This window comes from Pomacea canaliculata, linkage group LG4 (genome assembly GCF_003073045.1).
Source record: "Pomacea canaliculata isolate SZHN2017 linkage group LG4, ASM307304v1, whole genome shotgun sequence".
NCBI classification, from domain to species: domain Eukaryota; kingdom Metazoa; phylum Mollusca; class Gastropoda; order Architaenioglossa; family Ampullariidae; genus Pomacea; species Pomacea canaliculata.
Window position 1 is genome coordinate 33274257 of NC_037593.1, and position 21890 is coordinate 33296146.

The 21890-nt window shown below is 39.5% G+C and overlaps 1 protein-coding gene across 2 annotated transcripts in view; it reads left to right on the plus strand.

Annotated features, from left to right (window-relative positions):
* The first annotated feature begins 326 nt into the window (after nucleotides 1-326).
* LOC112561802 (syntaxin) overlaps nucleotides 327-21890 on the plus strand; it is a 56724-nt gene continuing 35160 nt past the window's right edge. For both annotated transcript variants that reach the window (XM_025234539.1, XM_025234538.1), the window contains exons 1-4: nucleotides 327-552; nucleotides 10602-10682; nucleotides 13042-13141; nucleotides 19892-19966. In XM_025234539.1, coding sequence (XP_025090324.1) covers nucleotides 520-552; nucleotides 10602-10682; nucleotides 13042-13141; nucleotides 19892-19966 — 289 coding nt within the window. In that variant the 5' untranslated portion in view covers nucleotides 327-519. The remainder of the gene's footprint in view (nucleotides 553-10601; nucleotides 10683-13041; nucleotides 13142-19891; nucleotides 19967-21890) is intronic.

Genomic DNA, 21890 nt, shown 5'->3' on the forward strand with positions numbered 1-21890 from the left:
AAAAGCCAAAGTATACAGACTCAATTAGACTCCATGTGCATTCAACCTGTGTTGCTGATTCTCGCACAAAAATATTTTCGGAGAAAAAACTTCTCTGAAACAGCTTTTATACAGCGTATTTATTATTTACGAGTCGGACAGTGATGACGACAGCTAAAACTGCCAAGTTCTACATTTTGATCGCGAGTACATACTATATATAATTATAAATAGTGACATAATCCATATAAACTCATGTGAAGAAATGTCATGTCTCCGCGGTACGTCTGCTCCCATTCATTGCGGCCGACAGAGGGCGCTGGCGTAGTCTAATGAGATACCGGAAGTAAATGCGCCACCCCGGTCTTGCGCAGAAATGGAGTGATGGTAGTCGCGAATATTAAAATTGTATTGATTTGATCCCTGTTATTTGAGCAACGGTTGGGATCTCGTTCTGTGAACAATATATGGCCTGCAAACGAAGGCACTGGACTTTCTAAAACTCGTTTGGACGGTACGCTTGGCTTGCTGCATGAGAAAATGACGAAGGATCGCTTGGCTGCTCTGAAAGCGGTAGGTGTGGATCATTGCTCGTTGGATGCATGTGACAAGTGTTGACCCAACAAGCCCTCCTGTTGTCTTATCCCTCAACTTATACAATTCTTAAACAGAAGACTTTATGTGTGAGTTTTCATTCACATAAAATCATGCCAACATAGCATCTTTAGGTCCTTTTGACAACATTAAAGCTAAGGAAAGCGCTTGTGCCCCTCCCACTCAACGTCCCATGCTCAGAAGCAATGCTGTACCGTACGGAGTAGGAGACAGGCTAGGGTTGCTGCGCTGTTAGGAACCGTTATGCTTCCTCACGCAACGTTCGCCATGCAATCGATGGAATCAGTCTTACTAGCTCTTGTTATCACCGCAAAACTTTTGAAGCCGTGTGAATCAGGATTGACTTAAGTAATAAAGGACGCCTTTTTTCGAAATATCTATTTGCCAGTTTCACCACGCCCACATCCACCCACCCGCATAGTAGCAGTACAAAATGTATTAAATACTGAACAGTGTTTGCAACTGCCAGATTATACTTGCAGTCTTATCAACATATTGCAGATACAACAGTGATTTTGGCAAAGTTTCTACTCCTAGCACTGAATAATTCTCCCAGTTTTTATGTGCATGTTCTTAATTCAAATTAAAGAATAAGATATTTAAAAAGTTGCAGATTTTGTTATTAATTACTTTTAAACATAGAGTTATTTATAATAGCACTGACACATTGTATGCATATTGGATGAAGCCACTTAATTTTTTTTTTTTTCATTTTGACATAAGATTAAGGATCATATATCGATTGATTTAATACATTACTGATATTTTTAGTTGTGTTGGTAGAATGGCTACACTTCATGAATATAGGTTTTGTAAATAATTTATACTGTCTTATGTCATCATTATCTTATCAAAGCTACTAATGCTGCATCCTGAATAATTCCTATGGTGTAAACAAACAGATTTATGAGGTTTATTTGAGGCTAGAATATTTTTTTGTTGGTAAAGTATGAATATTGCAAAATTTCAATGTTTTTAATCTTTAGAGATAGAATTCACCTAATTGAAATGTTTTCATGACTGTGTGATGTGTTTATTAAGCCAGTAGAATTGTTAGGCCATTTATTTACGTTTTATGTTTAGATCATCATTTTGAAGCCTCTTCTTCTTACAGTATGCCATTAAAGGAGTGTTTTAAAAAAGGAAGTGGGAGATCAATAGAAATAAAAACATAAGAGCCAGAAAGCTAACAGAACCTGCATGGTTGTATTATAACCCATACACTCTTCTCATATCTCTTGCTTACCTTCTTTTCATGGGTGAAATATGATGGAAATTCAAGATGGAAGTTTCCCTAATTAGTTTGCTTTTAAGATCAGCTGACAGAAACACATGAAATGTCACAGGTCTGTAATCCATTGAAGCTATAATTTGGGGCTAAAACACATCCCCTGTAACTCCTATAGCTACTCTAACCTCTAACTGCCTAGCGCTCAGCTTTCTACACAGAATAGATCACAGCTGTATTTACTTATACCTAGTGTTTACATGATGACAGATTGAAAGCTATGTTTAAAGAAAATCATTTTACAATTGCTGATAGCTTTACTGTTTTAAGTTGGTCATTTGGACTTCACTAATGTTCTCAAGATTTTATATTAGCTGTTTTTGTAGAAGGTTAGATGCAAATGCCCACATAGCTAACTTTCTACTTCAGGGATGTAATACAATACATCTTTATTGTCTATGTCTGGTCGTAACAGAGATAGAAATTTTCTTTTGTTGCTGGGAGTTTTTATATGTGCATTTATAAGTGTTAATTTTTTATGTCTTATGATTGCTCATGTCAGTGCCCAAATGCAGGAAATCACTGTGACAGACTACTTGGTGCCAATTAAATGATGTAAAGGTATATTTATCTAAAGTGAAAAAGAGTTGCAGATGGATATAGGTGCCAAAAGACTAGACATTTGCTGAGGAGAAACTGAAATAAAATTCCCATTAGAGATTTGAGTGGTCAAACACCAGAACACAGTCATAGAGTACCACAACTTCTGTTGTGAGGAATAAGGAACAGAATCCCAAATATTAAAAGGTCAAGTAATAATGTAACCCACACATTTATTCTTTTGTGCTATGTAGTTAAAGCTTTTGGAAGGCGTTGCAGTCACTGATTATATCTGATATATGTGGACAGTTGGATTCTGCAGATTGTAATAGTCTTTTCTTTAAAAGTCTGGGGAAGGATATTTATGCCTGCTTAATTGTTTTCCAATCTCTTTTTTTTTAAATCTTTTGCATGGTAACTAAAGATGGAGATAGTTATCCTGATAAGGACAATGAGTATTTTGCCAATGTCTACACAAAAGGGAGTTTCAGCAGTTATACCCAAAACAACAGAGCAGGCTTGATTTAGAAAACAAGTGAAAAACTCCCACTATCTGTCCACCTGTGACCAAGTACCTGATTTATCAGAGGCAGGCCATACAAGGAGAGAGTTGGGTTCTGCCCTCTAGTTCTTATGCTCTAGACAAGGTGATCAGTGAAGAGTTAACTGCTTGTGATGATCACTAAACCATAAGACCTTCACCTTTACAGCCTTTCTTAAAGGGACTGGTTTTTACTGAGAATGTCTTGGTTATTGCTCATTTTGTCAACTTAGACTAGTGTCTGTGGGAGTCTACTTACTGTCTTTGTGATGTATCTTTGCCTTCACTGCATTAGCTTTGTTTAGGGCTTGTCTGTGCATCTCTACATAAAGAGTTTCCTGTAATCATATCTATATCCTCTATCATATCAGTTCAGTCTACAGCCTATCATTACTAAAGCCTGTGTCAGGTCTTTTGCAGTCCAGGGTCTGCTAATGCCAATCAAAAAGTCTTTTGTTTCAAATCATCTATCATCATTACATCAACTGAGACTGGCATATCACCATTCTTCACAAATCATCTTAAGTGTCCAGTAGTGCTGGTAAAAGAATATAGTGTGTCATTTTTAACTTTTGGTACTGTATGCTAAACCAGTTTTAACTACAGAGCACTATTGGTACAACAATACTCGATCTGTTTGCTGCTTTTTACTAGCGCAGCCACTCTCCCATTCTGATATGAATATGAACTGGTATTGTTAGGAAATTGTGCATGCAGCATCATCATCATCTTTGAGAAAGTAATTTTAAAAGCTAGTGGAAAATGTTTCTGTGCTGCAGTTGAAACACTGTTTGGCACAGAATCAACTTCAGTCAGCAGGTGGCAGCCTATGCCCCATACCATATCTCTTTCAACTATTGACATGTTTTTATCTTTGCTTGTACAGTGGCTGCCAACCAGTTTGGGATTACTTATTAATAGCTTACAAGATATTTACTCACACTTACAGTCCAGCTAAGTGGGGAGAGGCTATATCATTGAAGCATACCCATCTGTGCTAACATGCAATGCAGCATGATATACAATAAACACCCCTTCACCAACCACTTTATGTAAGTTATAAGGAAGTGATATGTGTGTAAGCACATCATGACAACTGTTGCCTTTTTTGAGTTTTTTCATGTTAAGCAGTACTCTTTAATTGATTCCATGTTGATCTGTGTGTTTGTTATGCTAATGCTGTTCAGGGATGCAGATTTCTTGCTGATCTTGAAGAGTAGCTTTTTTTTTTTTTTGGATGATGATGAGCTGAAAAGAGGTCATGAAAGCAGAGGAAAAGAGGTGTTAAAGGGTTTGACCTTTCTGATTGTTCTTTTGAGTTTTTATTTTATAACAAGCAAGCAAATATTTTTTATGTTGGGGTCTTGTGGGGAAGCTGGAAAACTCATGTATACAGTGGAACCTCGGTTAGCGAACACCTCGGATAGCGAATTTTTCGGTTAACGAACAAAAATTTCGCTAAAAATTTGTCTCGGATAGCGAACAAAATTTCGGATAACGAACAAAAATTTCGTTAAAAATTTGTCTCCGATAGCGAACAAAATTTCGGATAACGAACAGCCACGTGAACCACACGCGACCGACCAGCATGTCATCATTCGCGCTCGAGACAGTTACGATCGGTCGTTCCTTATCTATGCGCATCCTTCTTATTTAGTGATTGTTGTGCTTTATTTTAATAAGATAATCCTCAATCATGGCTCCAAAAAAGATTAAGAGCAATTAATAGTAGTGAGGTAATGACAAGGAAGCGGCCAACAAATGAATTGAAAAAGGAAATGATTTTAAAGTATGAAGGCGGCATGCGTCTGTCGGATATGTGATGTATTACCGAAGAGTTTTACAAAAAAGACAGAAGGAGCAGACACTGGACAAGTTTTTTTCTTCAACCTCAAAGCTACAGAAAAGGGAAGTCTCCCCGATTTTATAATGTCACGTGTGCTCATGGAGAGGGGATTCAAAGCAGTAATTCCACCCCTTCCTCCCCACACCTGTTTCCAACCACGCCGTCAAAACGGCAAGTTTTCTGTTTAAATGCTTTCGTTAATGTTTTTATGTTTATTTAACTCCATTTATATTGCATTATAACTGTTCTCATTAAAACAAATACCTATCTATATATATAGCCTGTAACTTTCAAATAGCGAGTTAACAGGGACTGGGAACCAATTAAATCTATTTCCTTTATTTCTTATGGAAAAAATTGTTTCGGATAACGAACATTTCGGTTAACGAACAGCTTTCCAGAACGGATTAAGTTCGTTAACCGAGGTTCCACTGTAATTGTATTTATGAAAGATTTTGGTTGGGAACCAGGGACTGCAAGCAAACAGTGAATCACTCTTTCACTGTCACATATTTTCACATGAATAGCTTATTGGCTTCCTATGACTGGGCTGTGTGGTTTTTATTGGGGAGAGTGTGGGAGAGGTGCAGTATACTTTGCTTCCATTTTGTACAGTCCAGTTTGTACTGGTTTTGGATTTGTGTGCTTGCATATTTTTTCCCCTCACTCTTTCCAGAAGCTGCATTATTTGATGTTATTTGTAGAAAGTTGTTGTTGGCCTAAAATGCTGACCAGATAAGGGAAATTGCTTATGCTAATATTATTTCAAGACATGTGTCTGCAAAACTTGATTTCAGTACATTGTTTTATGTGTGGAAGTAAAACATGTTTAAAAGACTAACGTGCCTAAGCTCATGTGCTGCAGCAGTAAATATATATGTTGACTATGAACAGTCCAAGTTCCATCTTGCATCAGTTAAAAAAAAAAAGCAATGCTTTAATTCTACAACTGTCTTGGACACTCTAAATTTACAAGCAGTGTTATGTGGGTGGGAGAAATCGCTGAGCACAAGTCACATTGAAATGTTGATTATTTTCAATGTCATGGACAATGTCACCAGCATGATGTAACAGATTCGAATCTCATACTTTGGTAGCAGATAATTAATTAACTGATTGGCTTTGGAGGCTGAAATTTACAGGTTAGGTTTGTATCGCCTTTATCTACAGATATCTGCAAAATAGGCAGACCATTCAGGTTGATCTTTAATACGATTGTGATGAAACTGGCCTAGTACTTTTTCCTTAGGTCTGAAAGTCAGCTTGTCTTGAAATTCATCAGACTTGTCTCATTTGTTCTTTTAGATTTCTGAGCTTTTTAATATATCTAAATTTTTCAAATTAGTGTACATGGATAGGTGTGCAGGTACATTTGTCAAATGTATGTACATGGACATGTGTGTAGGTACACGATTAAAAAAAGACCTACAGGAGCACTCTTGCAGCTCTCCTTAAACTGCTCAGAGAATGTAAACATGGATTTTCATAAATAAAAAAAATGTAGACCATTTACATAGTTCACAGAGACAAAAAAAAAATAGATTATTGCTTTAAAAGAAGACTAGGAAAAGCACTTGTATTGACATTTTCTGGCAACGATAACTACAATTGGCTTAATTTGTCGAGACCTGCAGTTTAGCCAGAACATGCTCAGTGGAACCAACCCATCATAGAGAAAAACCTTATGATTCAGTGTATTTTAGTTTCATCATCATAGCAGTCACATATGACATTTGTGACTCTCTATGTGCTTTAGAAACAGCAGGAAATGCTCTTAACGGAAGAAGCTTTATTTATCAGCTACAGTTTAAAGATCAACCTGAGGTATCTGCTTATGATGTAGGATTTCATGCTGTAGCTAAAGGGAAATTGGGTAGTGGAACGGGGAAAGGGCATGCACCTTCTCTCTAGAGAACTGAGTATAAAATATAGAAAATGTCAGAATAAAAAAAAGAATTAGAGAGGTAGCTAGGTGTCAGTCAAGTAAAAGGGCGATAAATGAGCAACTTTATTAATCCCAGTGGGCAGTTACAACTTGTGATTTGTGCTGAGTTAAAAAAAAAATGTGTTAAAAGAGTGCTCATTAGAAGACAAGGATAAGGCAAATGGTGCATCATAGCAAGACTCACAAACATGCAATCTTTCATCTAAAATCATTCATAAAACACACCTACCTCATACATCCATAGTCTCACACAGGCAACAGTTCATATCTGGTTGAGTAGCAGAACTACAGAGAGTACAAACGATTTCAAGTGCCTCTTGCTTCTGCACACAGGTATAACAAAATGTTTGCCTGAACTCAGTAAAGCAGATACAAGCACAGCCTAACATTAGCCTGAAGAGAGCAAAACAGATTTTTTTTACTAGTTCGTGTTGTGGTATGGACAAAATGCTGGTAGCTTTTCTGAAAATTTTGTGATCGCAAAAAGAAAGCAAGTCCATGTGCATGTTACACAGGCCACTTTCACGGCACTTCACATTGCCCCCACTTGCTGCGGGCCAAACCTGCAGGGGAGATAACAAAAGAACTCATTGTGGGGATGAACAGTTTATTTCCATTATGCTCACCCCTCCATCCTGTGTAGCATCATCCCAATAAATTGAGTTGCTGCTTGAATAGTTGCATCACAAAGTCAAGGTAACTGTTTTTGATGTACATGTATTTACTGGTTCTCTTTCCTTTCATTTTTCACTCACAATATTCCTTATGTTTCTAAAGCTGCTAGACCACTTTACATTTCAGTATGAATCACTAAACTAGTACTTTGATGTAGGCCTGGATTCCATAAGTAATATTCTGTTCTAGATAAGTAAATTTTACGGTAGATAACCAGGAGATTTTGTTTAAAACAGTGAAAGCCCAAATGAAACATCAAGAAAAGTATTTTTGTCAAATGAGATTGTAAGGGCATGGTGTGTTCCTTAGCTAAGGGTTTTTAAAGTAGTTAAATTCGGATCAAACAGATTAGAGTGTTACACCAGGGTCATTCCAAAGTGGACCTTTTTCATTCTGTTTGGGCCATCCCAGCATTGTTTCAAACACTGATGTCAACTCCAGAAGAATTTTCATGTAACACTAGAATTGAATCAAGGTTTTCTGGCATTGCAGTTAGTTGACAGAAAGAGCTTGTTTAAGCATTTTTTAGATTAAGCAAGCTATCTACAAAGCAGTCCGATTAAGCAGAAAATTTATTTACTGAATATCATATGATCAAGTAACACATAGAGCTTTAAAAGTCTTTATCAGAGTACTCTGAAGCTGCTAGGATATATACTGTCTACAGACCTGCGTAGGTTTTCAGGGTAAATATTTAGCAATACACTAGGCAGTTGTGAATAAGCAGCTAGCAGCACATTAAGCTATCGGTAGTAAAATACACAATGTTATAAGTTTTGGAAAACTGGGGAGTAGACATATCTTGTCATGAGTTTACATACTTTTTTTTAGGAGTTTGGGGGGGGGGGGATTGGTGTTTTATACTGAACCTGCAACTAAGGCTATATCATGGCAAAGCATCCAGCTGTGTAAACTAATGCCTCTTGCAGAGAAAGAACAATGTGTCCAAGATGAGATTAAACCCAGGTTGTCCCATGTATCGATGACAAGCGCTAACCATTGCACTACTGAACCGCCCTTTTTTTTTTTTTGGAGGGTATTGGTAGGGGGAAGCAGAGAGATAATGCCTATTGCTTAGTTTCCTTATTTCACACTGTTGATGATGATGATGTAGTTTTGTAGCGTGCTAGTATCCGCATCACAAAGATGCGCTCAATGTGCGGTGATCCCAGCAGCCACCAAACTGCAGGTCAAATGAAAACTTAAAATAAGTTTTAAACAAGTGAGTCTTAAGATTTTTCTTGAAAGATGCAATACTATCAGACTCCTTGATCGAGAGGGGAAGCGAGTTCCACAAAAGCGGGGCTACATTGGAGAAGGATCGAAATCCCGCAGTCTTCTTGTTAGTATTCCCTGACTGAACACTCGGTCGTTCAAGTCTGAAGTGGGCTGCTGAACGAAGGTTCCGCTGGGGTTGGTAACGGCGAATGAGTTCTTGCAGATAGACAGGCGCAAGGTCGTGAAGACAGCCATATGTTAAGGTTAACAATTTGTGCTCAATTCTCTTCTCCACAGGAAGCCAATGTAGGTCACGAAGCACAGGAGAAATATGGTCAGTTGTTTTCTTTCCTGCAACTATCCTCGCAGCCGTATTTTGCACTCGCTGAAGCCTCGACAACTCGCTCTTTGAAATCCCCCAGAGGCAGCCGTTTGCATAGTCTAATGTAGAACCGATGAGGGACACTGCAACTGCATTTGCAGTCTTCTTATTAAGACTGGGTCGGAGTCGTCCAAGTGTGCGGATGTGGAAATAACACGCCTTGACCACAGAACTGACATGATCAGACATAGAAGATTGTCAACATAGAGGCCAAGGTTCCGTACGGAGCTGGAGAGGGGGATTCTAGCTTGACCCACTTGGATGGAGTCTAGAGAGACTTTGCTAAGGCTAAGCTTGGAACCACATAGCATCGCCTCCGTCTTCTCATCATTAAGCTTGAGTTTATTCCTCAGCATCCATGACTTGACCTCTAAACAACAATCTTCTACAGCACAGACAGCCTCACGCACCGACACACTGTCAGTACTAAATGAAAAATAGAGTTCAGTGTCATCTGCAAACATCTTACGGTTCACATTATGCTTCTCAATGAGAGGACCAAGCTGAGATGTGTAAATAGAAAATAGAACCGGGCCCAAAACAGAGCCCTGCGGGACACCGCACAGCAATGGAACTGTCACTGAAGAAGCTTGATTGACCATCACCCTTTGTGTGCGATCACTGAGGTAGGAATGGAACCACTGCAAGGCGGAACCACCAATGCCCACCTCCATCTGGAGACGAGTTAGTAGAGTGGTGTGATCAATGACATCGAAGGCCGCACTCAGGTCAAGGAGGACCACAAGTGTCACTTTCCCTGCATCCGCACTGCACAGAAGATCGTTCATAAGACAGAAGGGCTGTCTCACAGCTGTGCCTGGGTCTGTACGCCGACAGGAATTTATCCAAAATGCTGTAGCGGTCCAGGTGGAGTGTCAACTGCTGAGCAACGACACGCTCCACAAGTTTCGAAACAAAAGGCAAATTCGACACAGGTCTATAGTTTTTACACGAGCTCGGGTCCAAGTTGTGCTTCTTTAAGATAGGCTTGATCACAGCTGTTTTAAATTGTCTGTTTACAGATATAATCTGGACACCCAAGTTGATGCTTTGCATATGTCACGTTTGTGGCTGTATTTTACAAGTACCTTCCATTTTCTTGCCAAGTCCATTGCCAAGCCATTGTTGAGGCCAGACCTGTCACTGGTTTTGTGGGATATAGATTATGTTATTGACAACAGTAGTTATGTTTTGGCAGCAGCAGTAGGTGAGAAGTTCCATTCTCAGCAAGTATGTCATTGACATAGAAAATGGTATTCTCAAATGTGTACAGGTGTTTACTGCTCAGTATCATCTTTTCTTGGGTTGGGTAGCCTACAAAGCAGATAAAAACTGAGTACAAACCAGTCTTCACCACATTAAAAAAGCTAGTCTTGCATATTTTGCATCACAAATGAGTGGGGTTTAGACAGGTGGGTTGTTTTTTTCACCTGACTTTGTATTTTTGATGCTTGCATTTAGGAGCCAGTGTCAGCCAAGATGCAGATCACCAACTCTTTATAATAACCCTGGCATTTAGTTGTTAGAGTAATATCAGGTAAGGGAGAATGAGGGAGGTACATTGTGTTGCAGGCACAAAGTGACGAGGATGATGGCGATGATGTGGCTGTCACTGTGGATAGCAGTGGATTTATGGACGAGTTCTTTGAACAGGTCAGGACTTTCAATGTCATTGTTGATGCATGTGATATTGTTATTCAGATTCGAGATGACTTCTTTGGAAAAGTTGTCTTTAAATATCCTTGGTATGTACTGTACTTGATTTCATTTCAGGGTGATAATTATGATTCTCAAAAATTTGGTATGTGTGTTAATATTAACAATATCCAGTTTTAGTTGTGGATGCTGAAGAGAAATCATTCAATGTATTTTTGAAACACTTCCAAATTATTAAGATATTTCAAGTTTAAAAGTTATTTTTGGGAGGGCTAGTGCAGTCATTCTTTGTGATGGTCCAAAAAGCCAAATGTCATTTCGAAGCATCTGCTTGTATGGCCAGCTCAGCATCATCAAAATCTCAAAGTGAAGTTTCTGAAGTAATATGGTAAAATTGCTAAAGTGCTAGGCAAAATGATTGTCATGAAAAACAGAATATTAGTCAGTCTCCTCACTGGGGCTGTGAGAAACCATGGTTATTGTATGGGACCTGTGAGAAAGACTTTATTTAATTAGACAAATATGGATAAACTTATAACCAAGTTTGACAGTTTTCTTTTTTTTAATAACTGTCAGTGGAAAAAAAACTGCAACATATAAATAACCAAGCTTGTCAAAGATTTCTACCTTAATGAAAAATGGCATGAACATATGACCAAGTGTGATGAAGTATTTCATTGACAGTTATAAAAAAAACTTTGTCAAGTGTTTATCTGTGTTTGCCTGGTTAAAAATAGCCTTAAAGCCGTTAGTCAAAGGGCCTGTTACATGAAACTTGTTTATTCCATGTTGTTTATAAATACATCTTACTAATAACTCTCATTCATTTTAAGATCTTTATGTAAACAGTTGTCCATAAAATCATACAACCACGGCATGTTGAACAACTCTTGATATTCTATTTGATTTGTGTACACAGAGCAGCACTGTCTGCTAACATGTGTACACAGCAATTTATGGTTGTGTCCTATTGTTTGTATTGATTCTATATCTAGTAGTGTTACTGTTATATTTTTGGTCTTCATTTAGTTGCCCTCATATTTTGTACACATGCAGTAATATGGGATGTTATTCTCCTAAACTTGTAGGTAGTGAGGCACACAACAGTAACGATATTTTCATGTAAAATATTTAGTAGAGAACAATATTTTCATGTAAAACAATATTTATTTAGTAGAGAACTGTATCTATGCTCTCCCCTCAAAAACTACAGCATCCTCCCCACCTCAAAAAATGGCACACTAAAGCATGGCAACCATTTTTCACAACTAGGGTTCTTAGCAGAACACTGCAACGATGCTTCCTTACAGATACCTGAAGCTCAGTGGGTTAGCAAGGCAACAATAATGTTTCAGCCACCTAAAAACTGTGATGCTAGCTTGTGGTCTTGCTCATGACTTTGAGGCACAAAGCTGTTTATTTCTCTACCAAATTATCCTTCTCCTCAGGTATAGAAAGTGTGTTTGTAACTTGCAGTCTACTGACTAATCCATCATATTCAGGGCATTCTCTGCTCTTGGTAGTGTTTTGATTTTGATGATAAAGAGAAGTTCAGAGCTGATTTGGAGGGGTAGAGGGTTTCACTTTTTTCCAGATGTTTTCAGTTTTACATGTATAATTTACATTTGAGGACAAAGTTTGACAATCAGTTTCATTGAAAGTCTGTTGGACATAGCATGCAGCCTAATGTGTTGAGGATTTAAGCAGTTAATGGATCGTACGTGCAGAGTAGATCAATGGCTGAGATCATCTGTCTTGGCATGCTTCCTAAACACCTCTGGTGATATTTCCACAGGGCAAGTAAACAAGCATTGCTTTTCCACAACATGTGTTAAAGATACCAGTAAATAGTGGTACAGATTTGTGTCTGTTCTGGAGTCTGATTATGCAGAATGATGGTAGCTTTAAGGATTCTTTGATTATAACAGTATTAGGTTTTTAAACACTTTCAAGTCTGGCCTTGGAAGAGACCTTCCATTAGATAGGGTGTACAGGATGTTATACTACTAGGGTACTGTAGGATGTAGTAGGTTACAACTTCATATTTTAGACCTGAAATATGTGAGAGCAAAGAGAGAGCAAGAGCCTGAATTCTCCTCCTAACTTTTACACACACACACAGAGGAAAAAAATAAAACAGAGTAGAAATGTGCATACACATGAATAGCGCCTAAATTCTTGTGTACACAAATTTGTGTTGTTTCCTCCGTGTTTTTTTTTTTTACATTAACATGATACCTGCATGGGTATGACATTAAAAGGGGCTATAGTCAGTTTTAATTTTAATAGTCATATCATATTTAGATAATACATTTCTGACGCTGCAATTTAATGCATGGGATAATATTTTCTACAGGTTGATGAGATACGAGAGATGATTGACAAAATTGCTGCCAATGTTGATGAAGTCAAGAAAAAACACAGTGCTATACTGTCGGCACCACAGACAGATGACAGTGAGTGTTCAGCTTTCTGTGTCTAGTTTTTGTCTTTGAAACAGGTAGCTACAGCTAAAATTCGTCTGTGTAAGTAAAAGTTATACGTAACAAATTTATGGGAAATGTAGCAAAGGACTCTCTCCCAGAGGACTTCTTTTACCTTAGCAAACATGAATCTGTTTTCCTGATGTTCTGCTTTTGGTATTTATATTTTATGTAACTTGCATTTTGTTGTGACAACAGTTAGGTGTTTAGAAAGTAGCTAAGCATACATCTTCTTTTCCTTTGACCAGTCGCCACAATAAACATGTGTCTGGCTTCACAAAGAGGCAGTATTCCCTGAAGAAAATGGTTTAGATGTGCCAGAAATATATAATCTTGGGGTCATTTGTTGTAAATGGGCTGGTGTCTACTGTTGACTCTTAACGCCTGTTAAGCACATTGATGTCCTGTTATCCATCATATCCAGTGTGAAGATAATGCAAGGAGTTGAACCATTTCTTGGGAGAACTGGCTACTGTTGATGCATTTCCATAAACACAGCTATCTCTAATGAACAATTTTTGTGTGTGGGCGGTAGGAGGAATATAAAAAATGCTGTGTGCAACATATTCCCACGACGACAAACCATTTTACTGTTTTCCCAAAACATTTCTTTTCACAGAAGCAGTTTCATTGGTTGAGGAGTTTGCATGGAGGCAGAAGGCTTTTATGTAATGAGTGCCTCTGATGATGGAGAATGGTGATAATGTTTGTATGTGATGCATACATGTTAAGAGTACTAGACTACTGGTGCAACCTGTTTGCCTCTATCTTGCAAGTTGTGTTTAGAAATCAAAATATCAACTATGATTGCGTGACCAGCAACCCCCACCTCATAAAAAGGGTTAGCCAAAGATAAAACTAAATTTTAAAAAATTATTTTCTATATCTAAAACAATAATTGAATTTGTAAAATGCATTTCCCATGTGCACAGAGGGCTGCAGATGAACTTACAGTCAACAATACAGGAAATATAAGCATCAACAAATGGAAAACTCGAGGGCAATAATAAACTATGTTCTTAGATAAGTCTTCTTCTCTTCTTCTTTCCTATACGCCCCCAGTGGAGCATAGGGCCGCAACCACACGCCGCCATCGGACCCGGTCCTGGGCGTCCCTTTCCAGCTGGCACCATGTCATGCCAGCTGTCTCTGCCTCTCTGTGGACTGATCTCCTCCACGTCTGTCTGGGTCTCCCAACCTTACGCCTCCCCTGTGGGTTCCAGCCCAGAGCTTGTCGCATTATATTGTCGGCTGGCTTTCGTAGAGTGTGGCCAATCCAGCCCCACTTTCGCTTCTTGATGTCTAGGCTGGCAGGGTTTTGGTTGGCTCTCTCCCACAGGTCCGCATTGGAGATCTTCTCAGGCCATCGGATGTTAAGAATGCGGCGCAGACAGTTGTTGATGAATGTCTGTATCTTGTTGGTGATGGCATTTGTCACCCGCCATGTCTCAGACCCATACAGAAGGACTGACTTTACATTGGTATTATAGATGCGGATCTTGGTGTGTAGAGACAAAGCCTTGGAGTTCCAGATAGGTCTTAGGGTGTGGAATGCAAGCCTGGCTTTGTTTATTCGACTTCTGACATCTTCATCTGTTCCTCCGTCCTTGCTGCTGACTATGCTGCCAAGGTAGGTGAAACGGTCAGACTCTGTAATGCATTCTCCATGTAGTTGGAGTGGGGCTTCTTGCTTTGTGTTGACCTGCATTACCTCCGTCTTCTTGATGTTGATGGTTAGGCCAGTCATTGCTGCTTCTTCTGCGAGCCGAGTGAGCTTTGTCTGTGCGTGTTGTTGATTGTGGGACAACAGGCTGATGTCATCTGCAAAGTCAAGATCCTCAAGCTGCCTGGCGAAGGTCCACTGAACGCCCGTGTTGCTGTTAGAGGTTGTTCTCCTCATGATCCAGTCTATGACGATCAGGAATATTGTCGGTGAGAGCACACAACCTTGCCTCACTCCAGTCCTCACTGCGAAGGGGTCAGACAGCTTTTCCTTGTGTATCACCCGGCATGTCGAGTTCTCATACAACTGCTGGATGATGGCAATGAACTTTGGTGGAAATCCGTAGTGCCGCATCAGTTTCCAGATGGTTTCCCTGTCTACGGAGTCAAAGGCCTTCTCAAAATCTACAAAGGTTATGTATAGGGGTGACTGCCATTCGATGGACTGTTCGATAATAATTCGCAGAGTAGCGATTTGGTCGGTACATGATTTTCCTTGCCGAAAGCCATCCTTTTCTTGCCTAAGTCTCTTATCTAGGGCATTCTTCAGTCTCTCCAGGATGATTTTGGTCAACACCTTGCTTGGAATGGACAACAGCGTAATCCCTCGCCAATTGCTGCACTGTGTCAGGTCACCTTTTTTGGGTAACTTCACTAGGTAGCCAAGCTTCCAGTCTGCTGGAACTTGCTCCTGTTCCCAAATTTTCTTCAGCAGGGGATGCTGCTGCGGTTGTTGGGTCTGCCTTGAGTGCTTCTGCAGGAATGCCATCTGGGCCTGCCGCCTTGCCAGAATTCAAGGACTTGATGGCTTCGATGATTTCTGTCTTGGTTGGCGGGTTGGTATTTACTTGGAGCTGTTCTGCAGCTGGGGGAATGTCCAAAGTGTTTGTTGGTGGTGGTCGGTTAAGTATTTCATCAAAATGTTCCACCCATCGTGATCTTGGATGAGTGCATATAATAAACTCTCCTTTATGTTATGCATTGTATATTTTTATTATGCTTTTATTACTTTTCAAGGTCCTTAATAATTTGTTAAAAATTATTATTCATTATAACTGACAATTAAAAAAATTATATTCCCCCACTAAAAGAAAAAAAAATGAAAAAAGTGTTCTTCTGTTGGTTTTGTGTTAGGCAGTGCTCCCAAGTGTTGTGCATTAGTTATACCAGGGGTGGGCAACATACGGCCCGCGGGCCGGATCCGGCCCGCGACGGGATTTTGACTGGCCCGCAGACTGTTTCTGGTCGTACATGATAATGTGGCCCGCAGCCACAGTCTGCCGCAATCTCCCACTACATGTACTAATTACTTGCTTACTGCGTCGAATAATAGTGACTGTTAGTTATTCTTTGGTTCTTTGTTTTCAGTTAGAATTAGATTTAGAAGTCGGCAAGAAAGCAGTATGTTTGTTGTGCAGTGAAAGTGTTGCCGTGTTTAAAGAGTACAACGGTAGCCGCCATGATGCGACGAAACATGCAGGCTGTGGCAGGCTATCATGGCTATGGCAGGTTTTTATCAGCAGCGGACCGGCAAACAAGAGCAACAGAACTGGACAGAAAACTTGTAAAGCAGCAGAATGTATTCGTAAAAACCAAAGTAGCCCAGAAAGCTGCTACTCATGCCAGCTTTGTGGTCGCATACAACATTGCCAAACACAGCAAATCGTTCAGTGATGGTGAATTTGTCAACAAGTGCATGGTCCATGTAGCTGATCAAGTCTGTCCACAACAAAGAAAGAAGTTTGAAGAAGTCAGTTTGTCGAGAAGAACTGTGCTTAGCCTCATTGAAGCAATTGGTGAAGACCTGACATCACAACTCAAAAGGCGGGTACCTTCATTTCAGCTGTTTTCCTTGGCATTGGATGAAAGCACTGACGTCGATGACACTGCACAGCTGCTCATCTTTGTACGAGGCATTTCAGAAAACTTTGAAATTACAGAAGAATTGCTGTCAATGGAATCAATGAAAGACACTACTACCGGAGAAGATATTTTTAGATGTGTGGAAAATACAATGCAATTACCATGGCAGAAAATGGCCAGTAGTACTACGGATGGTTGTCCATCTTTGACAGGAAAGAAAGTTGGTCTACTGAAGAGATTGGGTGACCGTGTTGCAGAGGTCGATTGCACCAGGGAATTTTACATTAAACACGATTTATTCCTTGCATATGTAGATAAATACGCGATTAAGGTATTGATCCAGTAATCTGGCCCGCCAAGGACTTCATTTCCCCATATCCGGCCCGCCGACCGGAGAAGTTGCCCACCCCTGAGTTATACAGTATACAGTTATGACTAAACTACAAATAAGTATTCCACAGCTTAACTAAAAAAAAGTTTGTGACTTTAGAGGCTTATTTTTTAAATGTTGTAAGTAGTTAAGGTAAGATTTATAAGATTTATACAAGAGTTATAAAGATCAGTAGTTCTTTTTTTAGGTTCAGTGCATGAAAAATGTCATCATGTCCACTAGCTAGTGTATTGTGTCCATTAGTTAGGTGATCACTTTCCACATTTGGATGCCATACCTCTGACTATGCCTGACATGTCTTCCTGAATATTTTTCATAGTTATTAAATATTAAGTTTAAAAATAAATGGTAAATCCTTAAATGTGAAGCCATTAAATTTCAACATGTGAAAAATGCTATTGTTTTCGCTGTAAGACCTGTAAATCCATCAGATGAATGCACATTATTTTAAAAATAACTGTAAAGCTTTCATCAGTTTTATTATTTTCAACATGCAACTATAACCTGACTTTAAGCAGTTAACATGTCTGACTCATAATCCCTGCAAGTGACTGCCAGGTAGGAAAGAGGACTTTAAACAGAAGTGCTCGGTCTTCATCGGTTAATGATGTTTTGTACACAATAGACCAGCTTAATGACATATTCTTTAATATACTTTCCTTTATATTTCATAGAAAGTCATGTCTAGGGACAGTCTGTCAAGGATTTCTGATTCCAAGGATTCCATTTCTAGGAATATATTTTTGATTGGCTTTTTAGAATTACAAGGGTAGTTGACACAAATCCAAGCTAGTTAAAATTGTTCTTGAGAGGGAACAGAACAGTGGGAGGGAACTATGCTGGTACAGTAACGAGGACAAAAGGGCTTTTGCAGCCAGAGATGATCTTGCTGTTAGGGCTACTTTCAGGCAACAAGTGAAGACATGGTCTGAAGAGCTGTTTACAACAGGCTGTTTGTGCCTTTCTCTTTTTCTCTAGATCAGAAATTAAATATGCCAGAAAGATAGAGTATTACTTTTCCCATCTATATATAAATATGTGAGAAAATGAAAGAGAGATATTGGGACTGTATCAGGCTTGATTTCATAAAGAAGATGTTAAAAGACTAATAGTGATAAATGCAGCACTTCAATAGTGGTTCATTAACTTATTTTTCTTCACATTACATCTGTTGCCATGTATTTATACTGCAACTTTACATGCTCCAGTTTCCTCCACCCAGTGTGTGAGAAAGAGACTGAGTAGTTATGTTTTTAATGATGATCAATAAATTTGTAAGACGCATTTGATTCTGGCTGATAAGTGTTTGCTCGTATGATTTCACAGTGTAAGCATCTTGAGTCTGCCTTTAATGGTGGATAACATGCTTTATAAATAATAAAAAAATTATTATTTTAAAGAGCACCCTGGGTGCCAAATTTTGTTAATGATGGCTAGGTTTAAATAATTACAAGATAACTTCCAAAGCAAAACAAAGAACTCCCATCCAGGGCCGCCGAGAGCCAGCCCGGGCCCCGGGACAGACGACCTCTCCGGGCCCCTTGTACTTGTAATCGTAAATTATTTTCCCAGTATATAATGTATGTTTACAATTCGAATCTCAATATCTACACTCAAACTCAACTTCTGCATGTGTAATGCTTGGGTGTTCTGTCCTTAGACCTTTCTTTAAAAGAAAAAGAAAGGGAGAAGAAGAAAAAATATCCACTGACCAAGGCCGGGCCCCCTTGACAGCCGCGGGCCCGGGTACACCAGACCCCTGTCCCCCCCTCTCGTCAGGCCTGCTCCCATCTACTTTAGAAGCCTTCAACTATCAATATCTTACCTATGCGTAGACAGGAATCAAAACCATATCATATTTAGCTGTGTAATGCCTTATTAACCTTGTTCCCAAATCTTCCACTGCAGTAGTTACTGAATAAATTTACTTTGATGAGATTATGTTGGTCTTGAAGGAGTAGATGGTTACTGATCACAGCAGTTGGGAGAACTTAAGGCTGCGGTTCTCAAACATGCTTACAAGGGGGGCGCGAAGGTGGTCATTTTTTAAACGTTTCTTATACCGGTATTAGTGAAATTAGCTTACATTGCTGGCTAAGGGGGGCGCGCGGACATATCTTTGTTCATCAGGGGGGTGTCACAAGGGAAAGGTTGAGAACCGCTGACTTAGGGTATATGCTTATTAGACTTATTAGACCCTGTTCACGGAGATTTTAGGGGAAAACTATTTTGAGCTCATCCTGGTCTGGGGAGGCTAGTAGTGCTTAGTGTGCTGGATTGTTAAGCAGTTTACTCATTCAAGAAATGCTTGAGTCTCTGGCCCGCAAACTCTCCCAGCCCACTTAGGCTGCAACATCTGTGTACACTAGGCTGTGACACCTGTGTACATTAAGGCTGTGACATCTATGTGTACTAGGATGCAACATCCATTTTTCGTTAAACTGTGACATCTGTGTAGCTGAGGCTGCAACATCCATGTACACTAGGCTGTGATGTCTATGTATATTAGGCTGACATACATGTACACTAGGCTGTGACATCCATGTACACCAGGCTGCGATGTCTGTGTACTCTAGGCTGTGACATACATGTACACTAGGCTGCGATGTCTGCGTACACTAACTAGGCTGTGACATCCAAATACATTAGACTGATTACAGTGATTAGACTGTGACATCCATGTGCATTAGGCTGTGACATCCATGTCAATGAGGCTGCATGCTTAAAAAATGATTCTTTGCTTTCAGAAATGAAAGAGGAGTTGGAGGACCTAATGTCAGAAATAAAGAAAAATGCAAACAAAGTCAGAGCCAAATTGAAAGGTAAGCCCTTTACCATGCTACCTATTTAGTTGTTACTGTGTTATTGTGACCTTTGTTTCAGTTCCGCAGTAAATCCGCAGTAAATTGTGCTACGATTGCACACTGCTTAAGGCCATGGCTACCTCCTGTCACTATAATAGCTGGCATTATCAACATTCCAGGCTCTGTACATAGGAAAAGGATGCTACATTATAAATTCTAGTTTTGACTCAGCTGCCAAACATGTCATGGATCAATGGCATGCAAATAATGGGGGATTCATTGACCAGTGTGACTTGTACTGTTGTTTCTAATTACAGCAAATTATTACACTGTTTGAAGGTGGTCTGTTACTGTTTCTGTTGTAGAATTACCCCTAAAGGGAAGGGCAGTTTAAAACGGGTTAGAGCTGGAGGTGGACTATGTGAAAGATGTACATTAATGAGCACACCTGTATGTGTACACGCAGGCATGCATGCACACTGCATACTGATATCCCTTCCCTTTTTTTGCACTTTGTACCAAATCATTCTTGGATGTAGACTCAGATCTTTCATGTAGCAGGTATAATTTTTTTTTAATAGATTTTTTTCTTTTTTGTTTGCTCAGAATGTGAAAAGGCTGGCACACTGTGCTTGTGTTAATCACATTATAGTTTGGTGAATTGTGGTACCAGGGAATTGTGAAAATAACAGCAGAGAACAGCAACTAAAGTAGTGTAGTCCGATGCTGGTCATAAGGGTTCTGTGATTATTACTGCATAGAACCAAAAACATTGATACTATGATAATTGATTGAGACACATTGGTTTTGTAGAACTGCTTCTGTCATTTCAAAGTTGTTGAAGAAAGCAGGCAAGCACGCAGTCTGCCTTAGGGAAGAAACTAATAAGTTGAACTAGACTGATTTCAGCATTCTTAAAAATGCTTTATATAAGGTGCATGTTGGACCATTTCTGCTGCTGGTAATGTGACTGACAGTGCTACCGTGCTTGTGGATTAGTTTTGAGAGAAGCCAGGTAGAGACAGGCCTGCTCTTCCTGCTGCTCAGCTCTTCTAAAGTCCTTCCAAAGACATAAGGGATTTTTTAAGTAGAGGTTACAACCAGCTGGCCAACATATTGATGAGTTGATCACATCTTTGTTCTCACACCGGACACAAGTAACAAGGAGGTTAGGAACATAAACTATGGTAACAGTCATCAAAGTCTGTTGTCCACCACTTCAACTTCAGTCTCAAATCGAGGCTGCACAGTGTATCCAATCTTTGCAGCAATGTCTGTATATACATTTTTTTAAAAGTATTACATTATGAGGCTCTTTCATTTGACTGATTCAAATAGTATGGGTCACTCTTTGTTTTCGGCGCACCAAAGTTAGTGGAAGGTGTGTGTGTGGGGGGAATTTTAGAGAACAAGCAGAATGTGAACCATGTGGCTCTGTCCCAAGGTGAACACATTTGTAAAATCTGCACTCTTCCCATTACTTCATTACCTGTTTGTACATGTTTTTTTATTATTATTATTAGTATTATTTTTCGTAGAAGCCAGTGGTAGAAAATAAAACTTATGCAGAAATGCTCCCATCTAAGAATCAATATAGACACCCGAAATACCCGTGTGTTAAAAACTACTGGCGTCAAGTGTGAAGTTGCATTATTGATACATTAGTTTTGTGGCTGTGGTAGAGGAGACCGTTTGGACACAGGCTGCCCAGCACCAAGTCTTTATTGCTTCCCCCAAATGAATTCAGCAGACGACACTTGATGCAAGTCAAGCTTGCGTGGCCCATTAATGTCCAGACCTTTGGTTAGCGTGTCACTCACGTTTACAAAGACCATTAACTCCGCTGATTGGGCGTGATGTGCCACTCACATTGCAAAACCGTGCCATTGGCATCACCTCGTCAAGGGTGGGATAAGGTGTGCGATGTGTAGCGTGTGTGTGT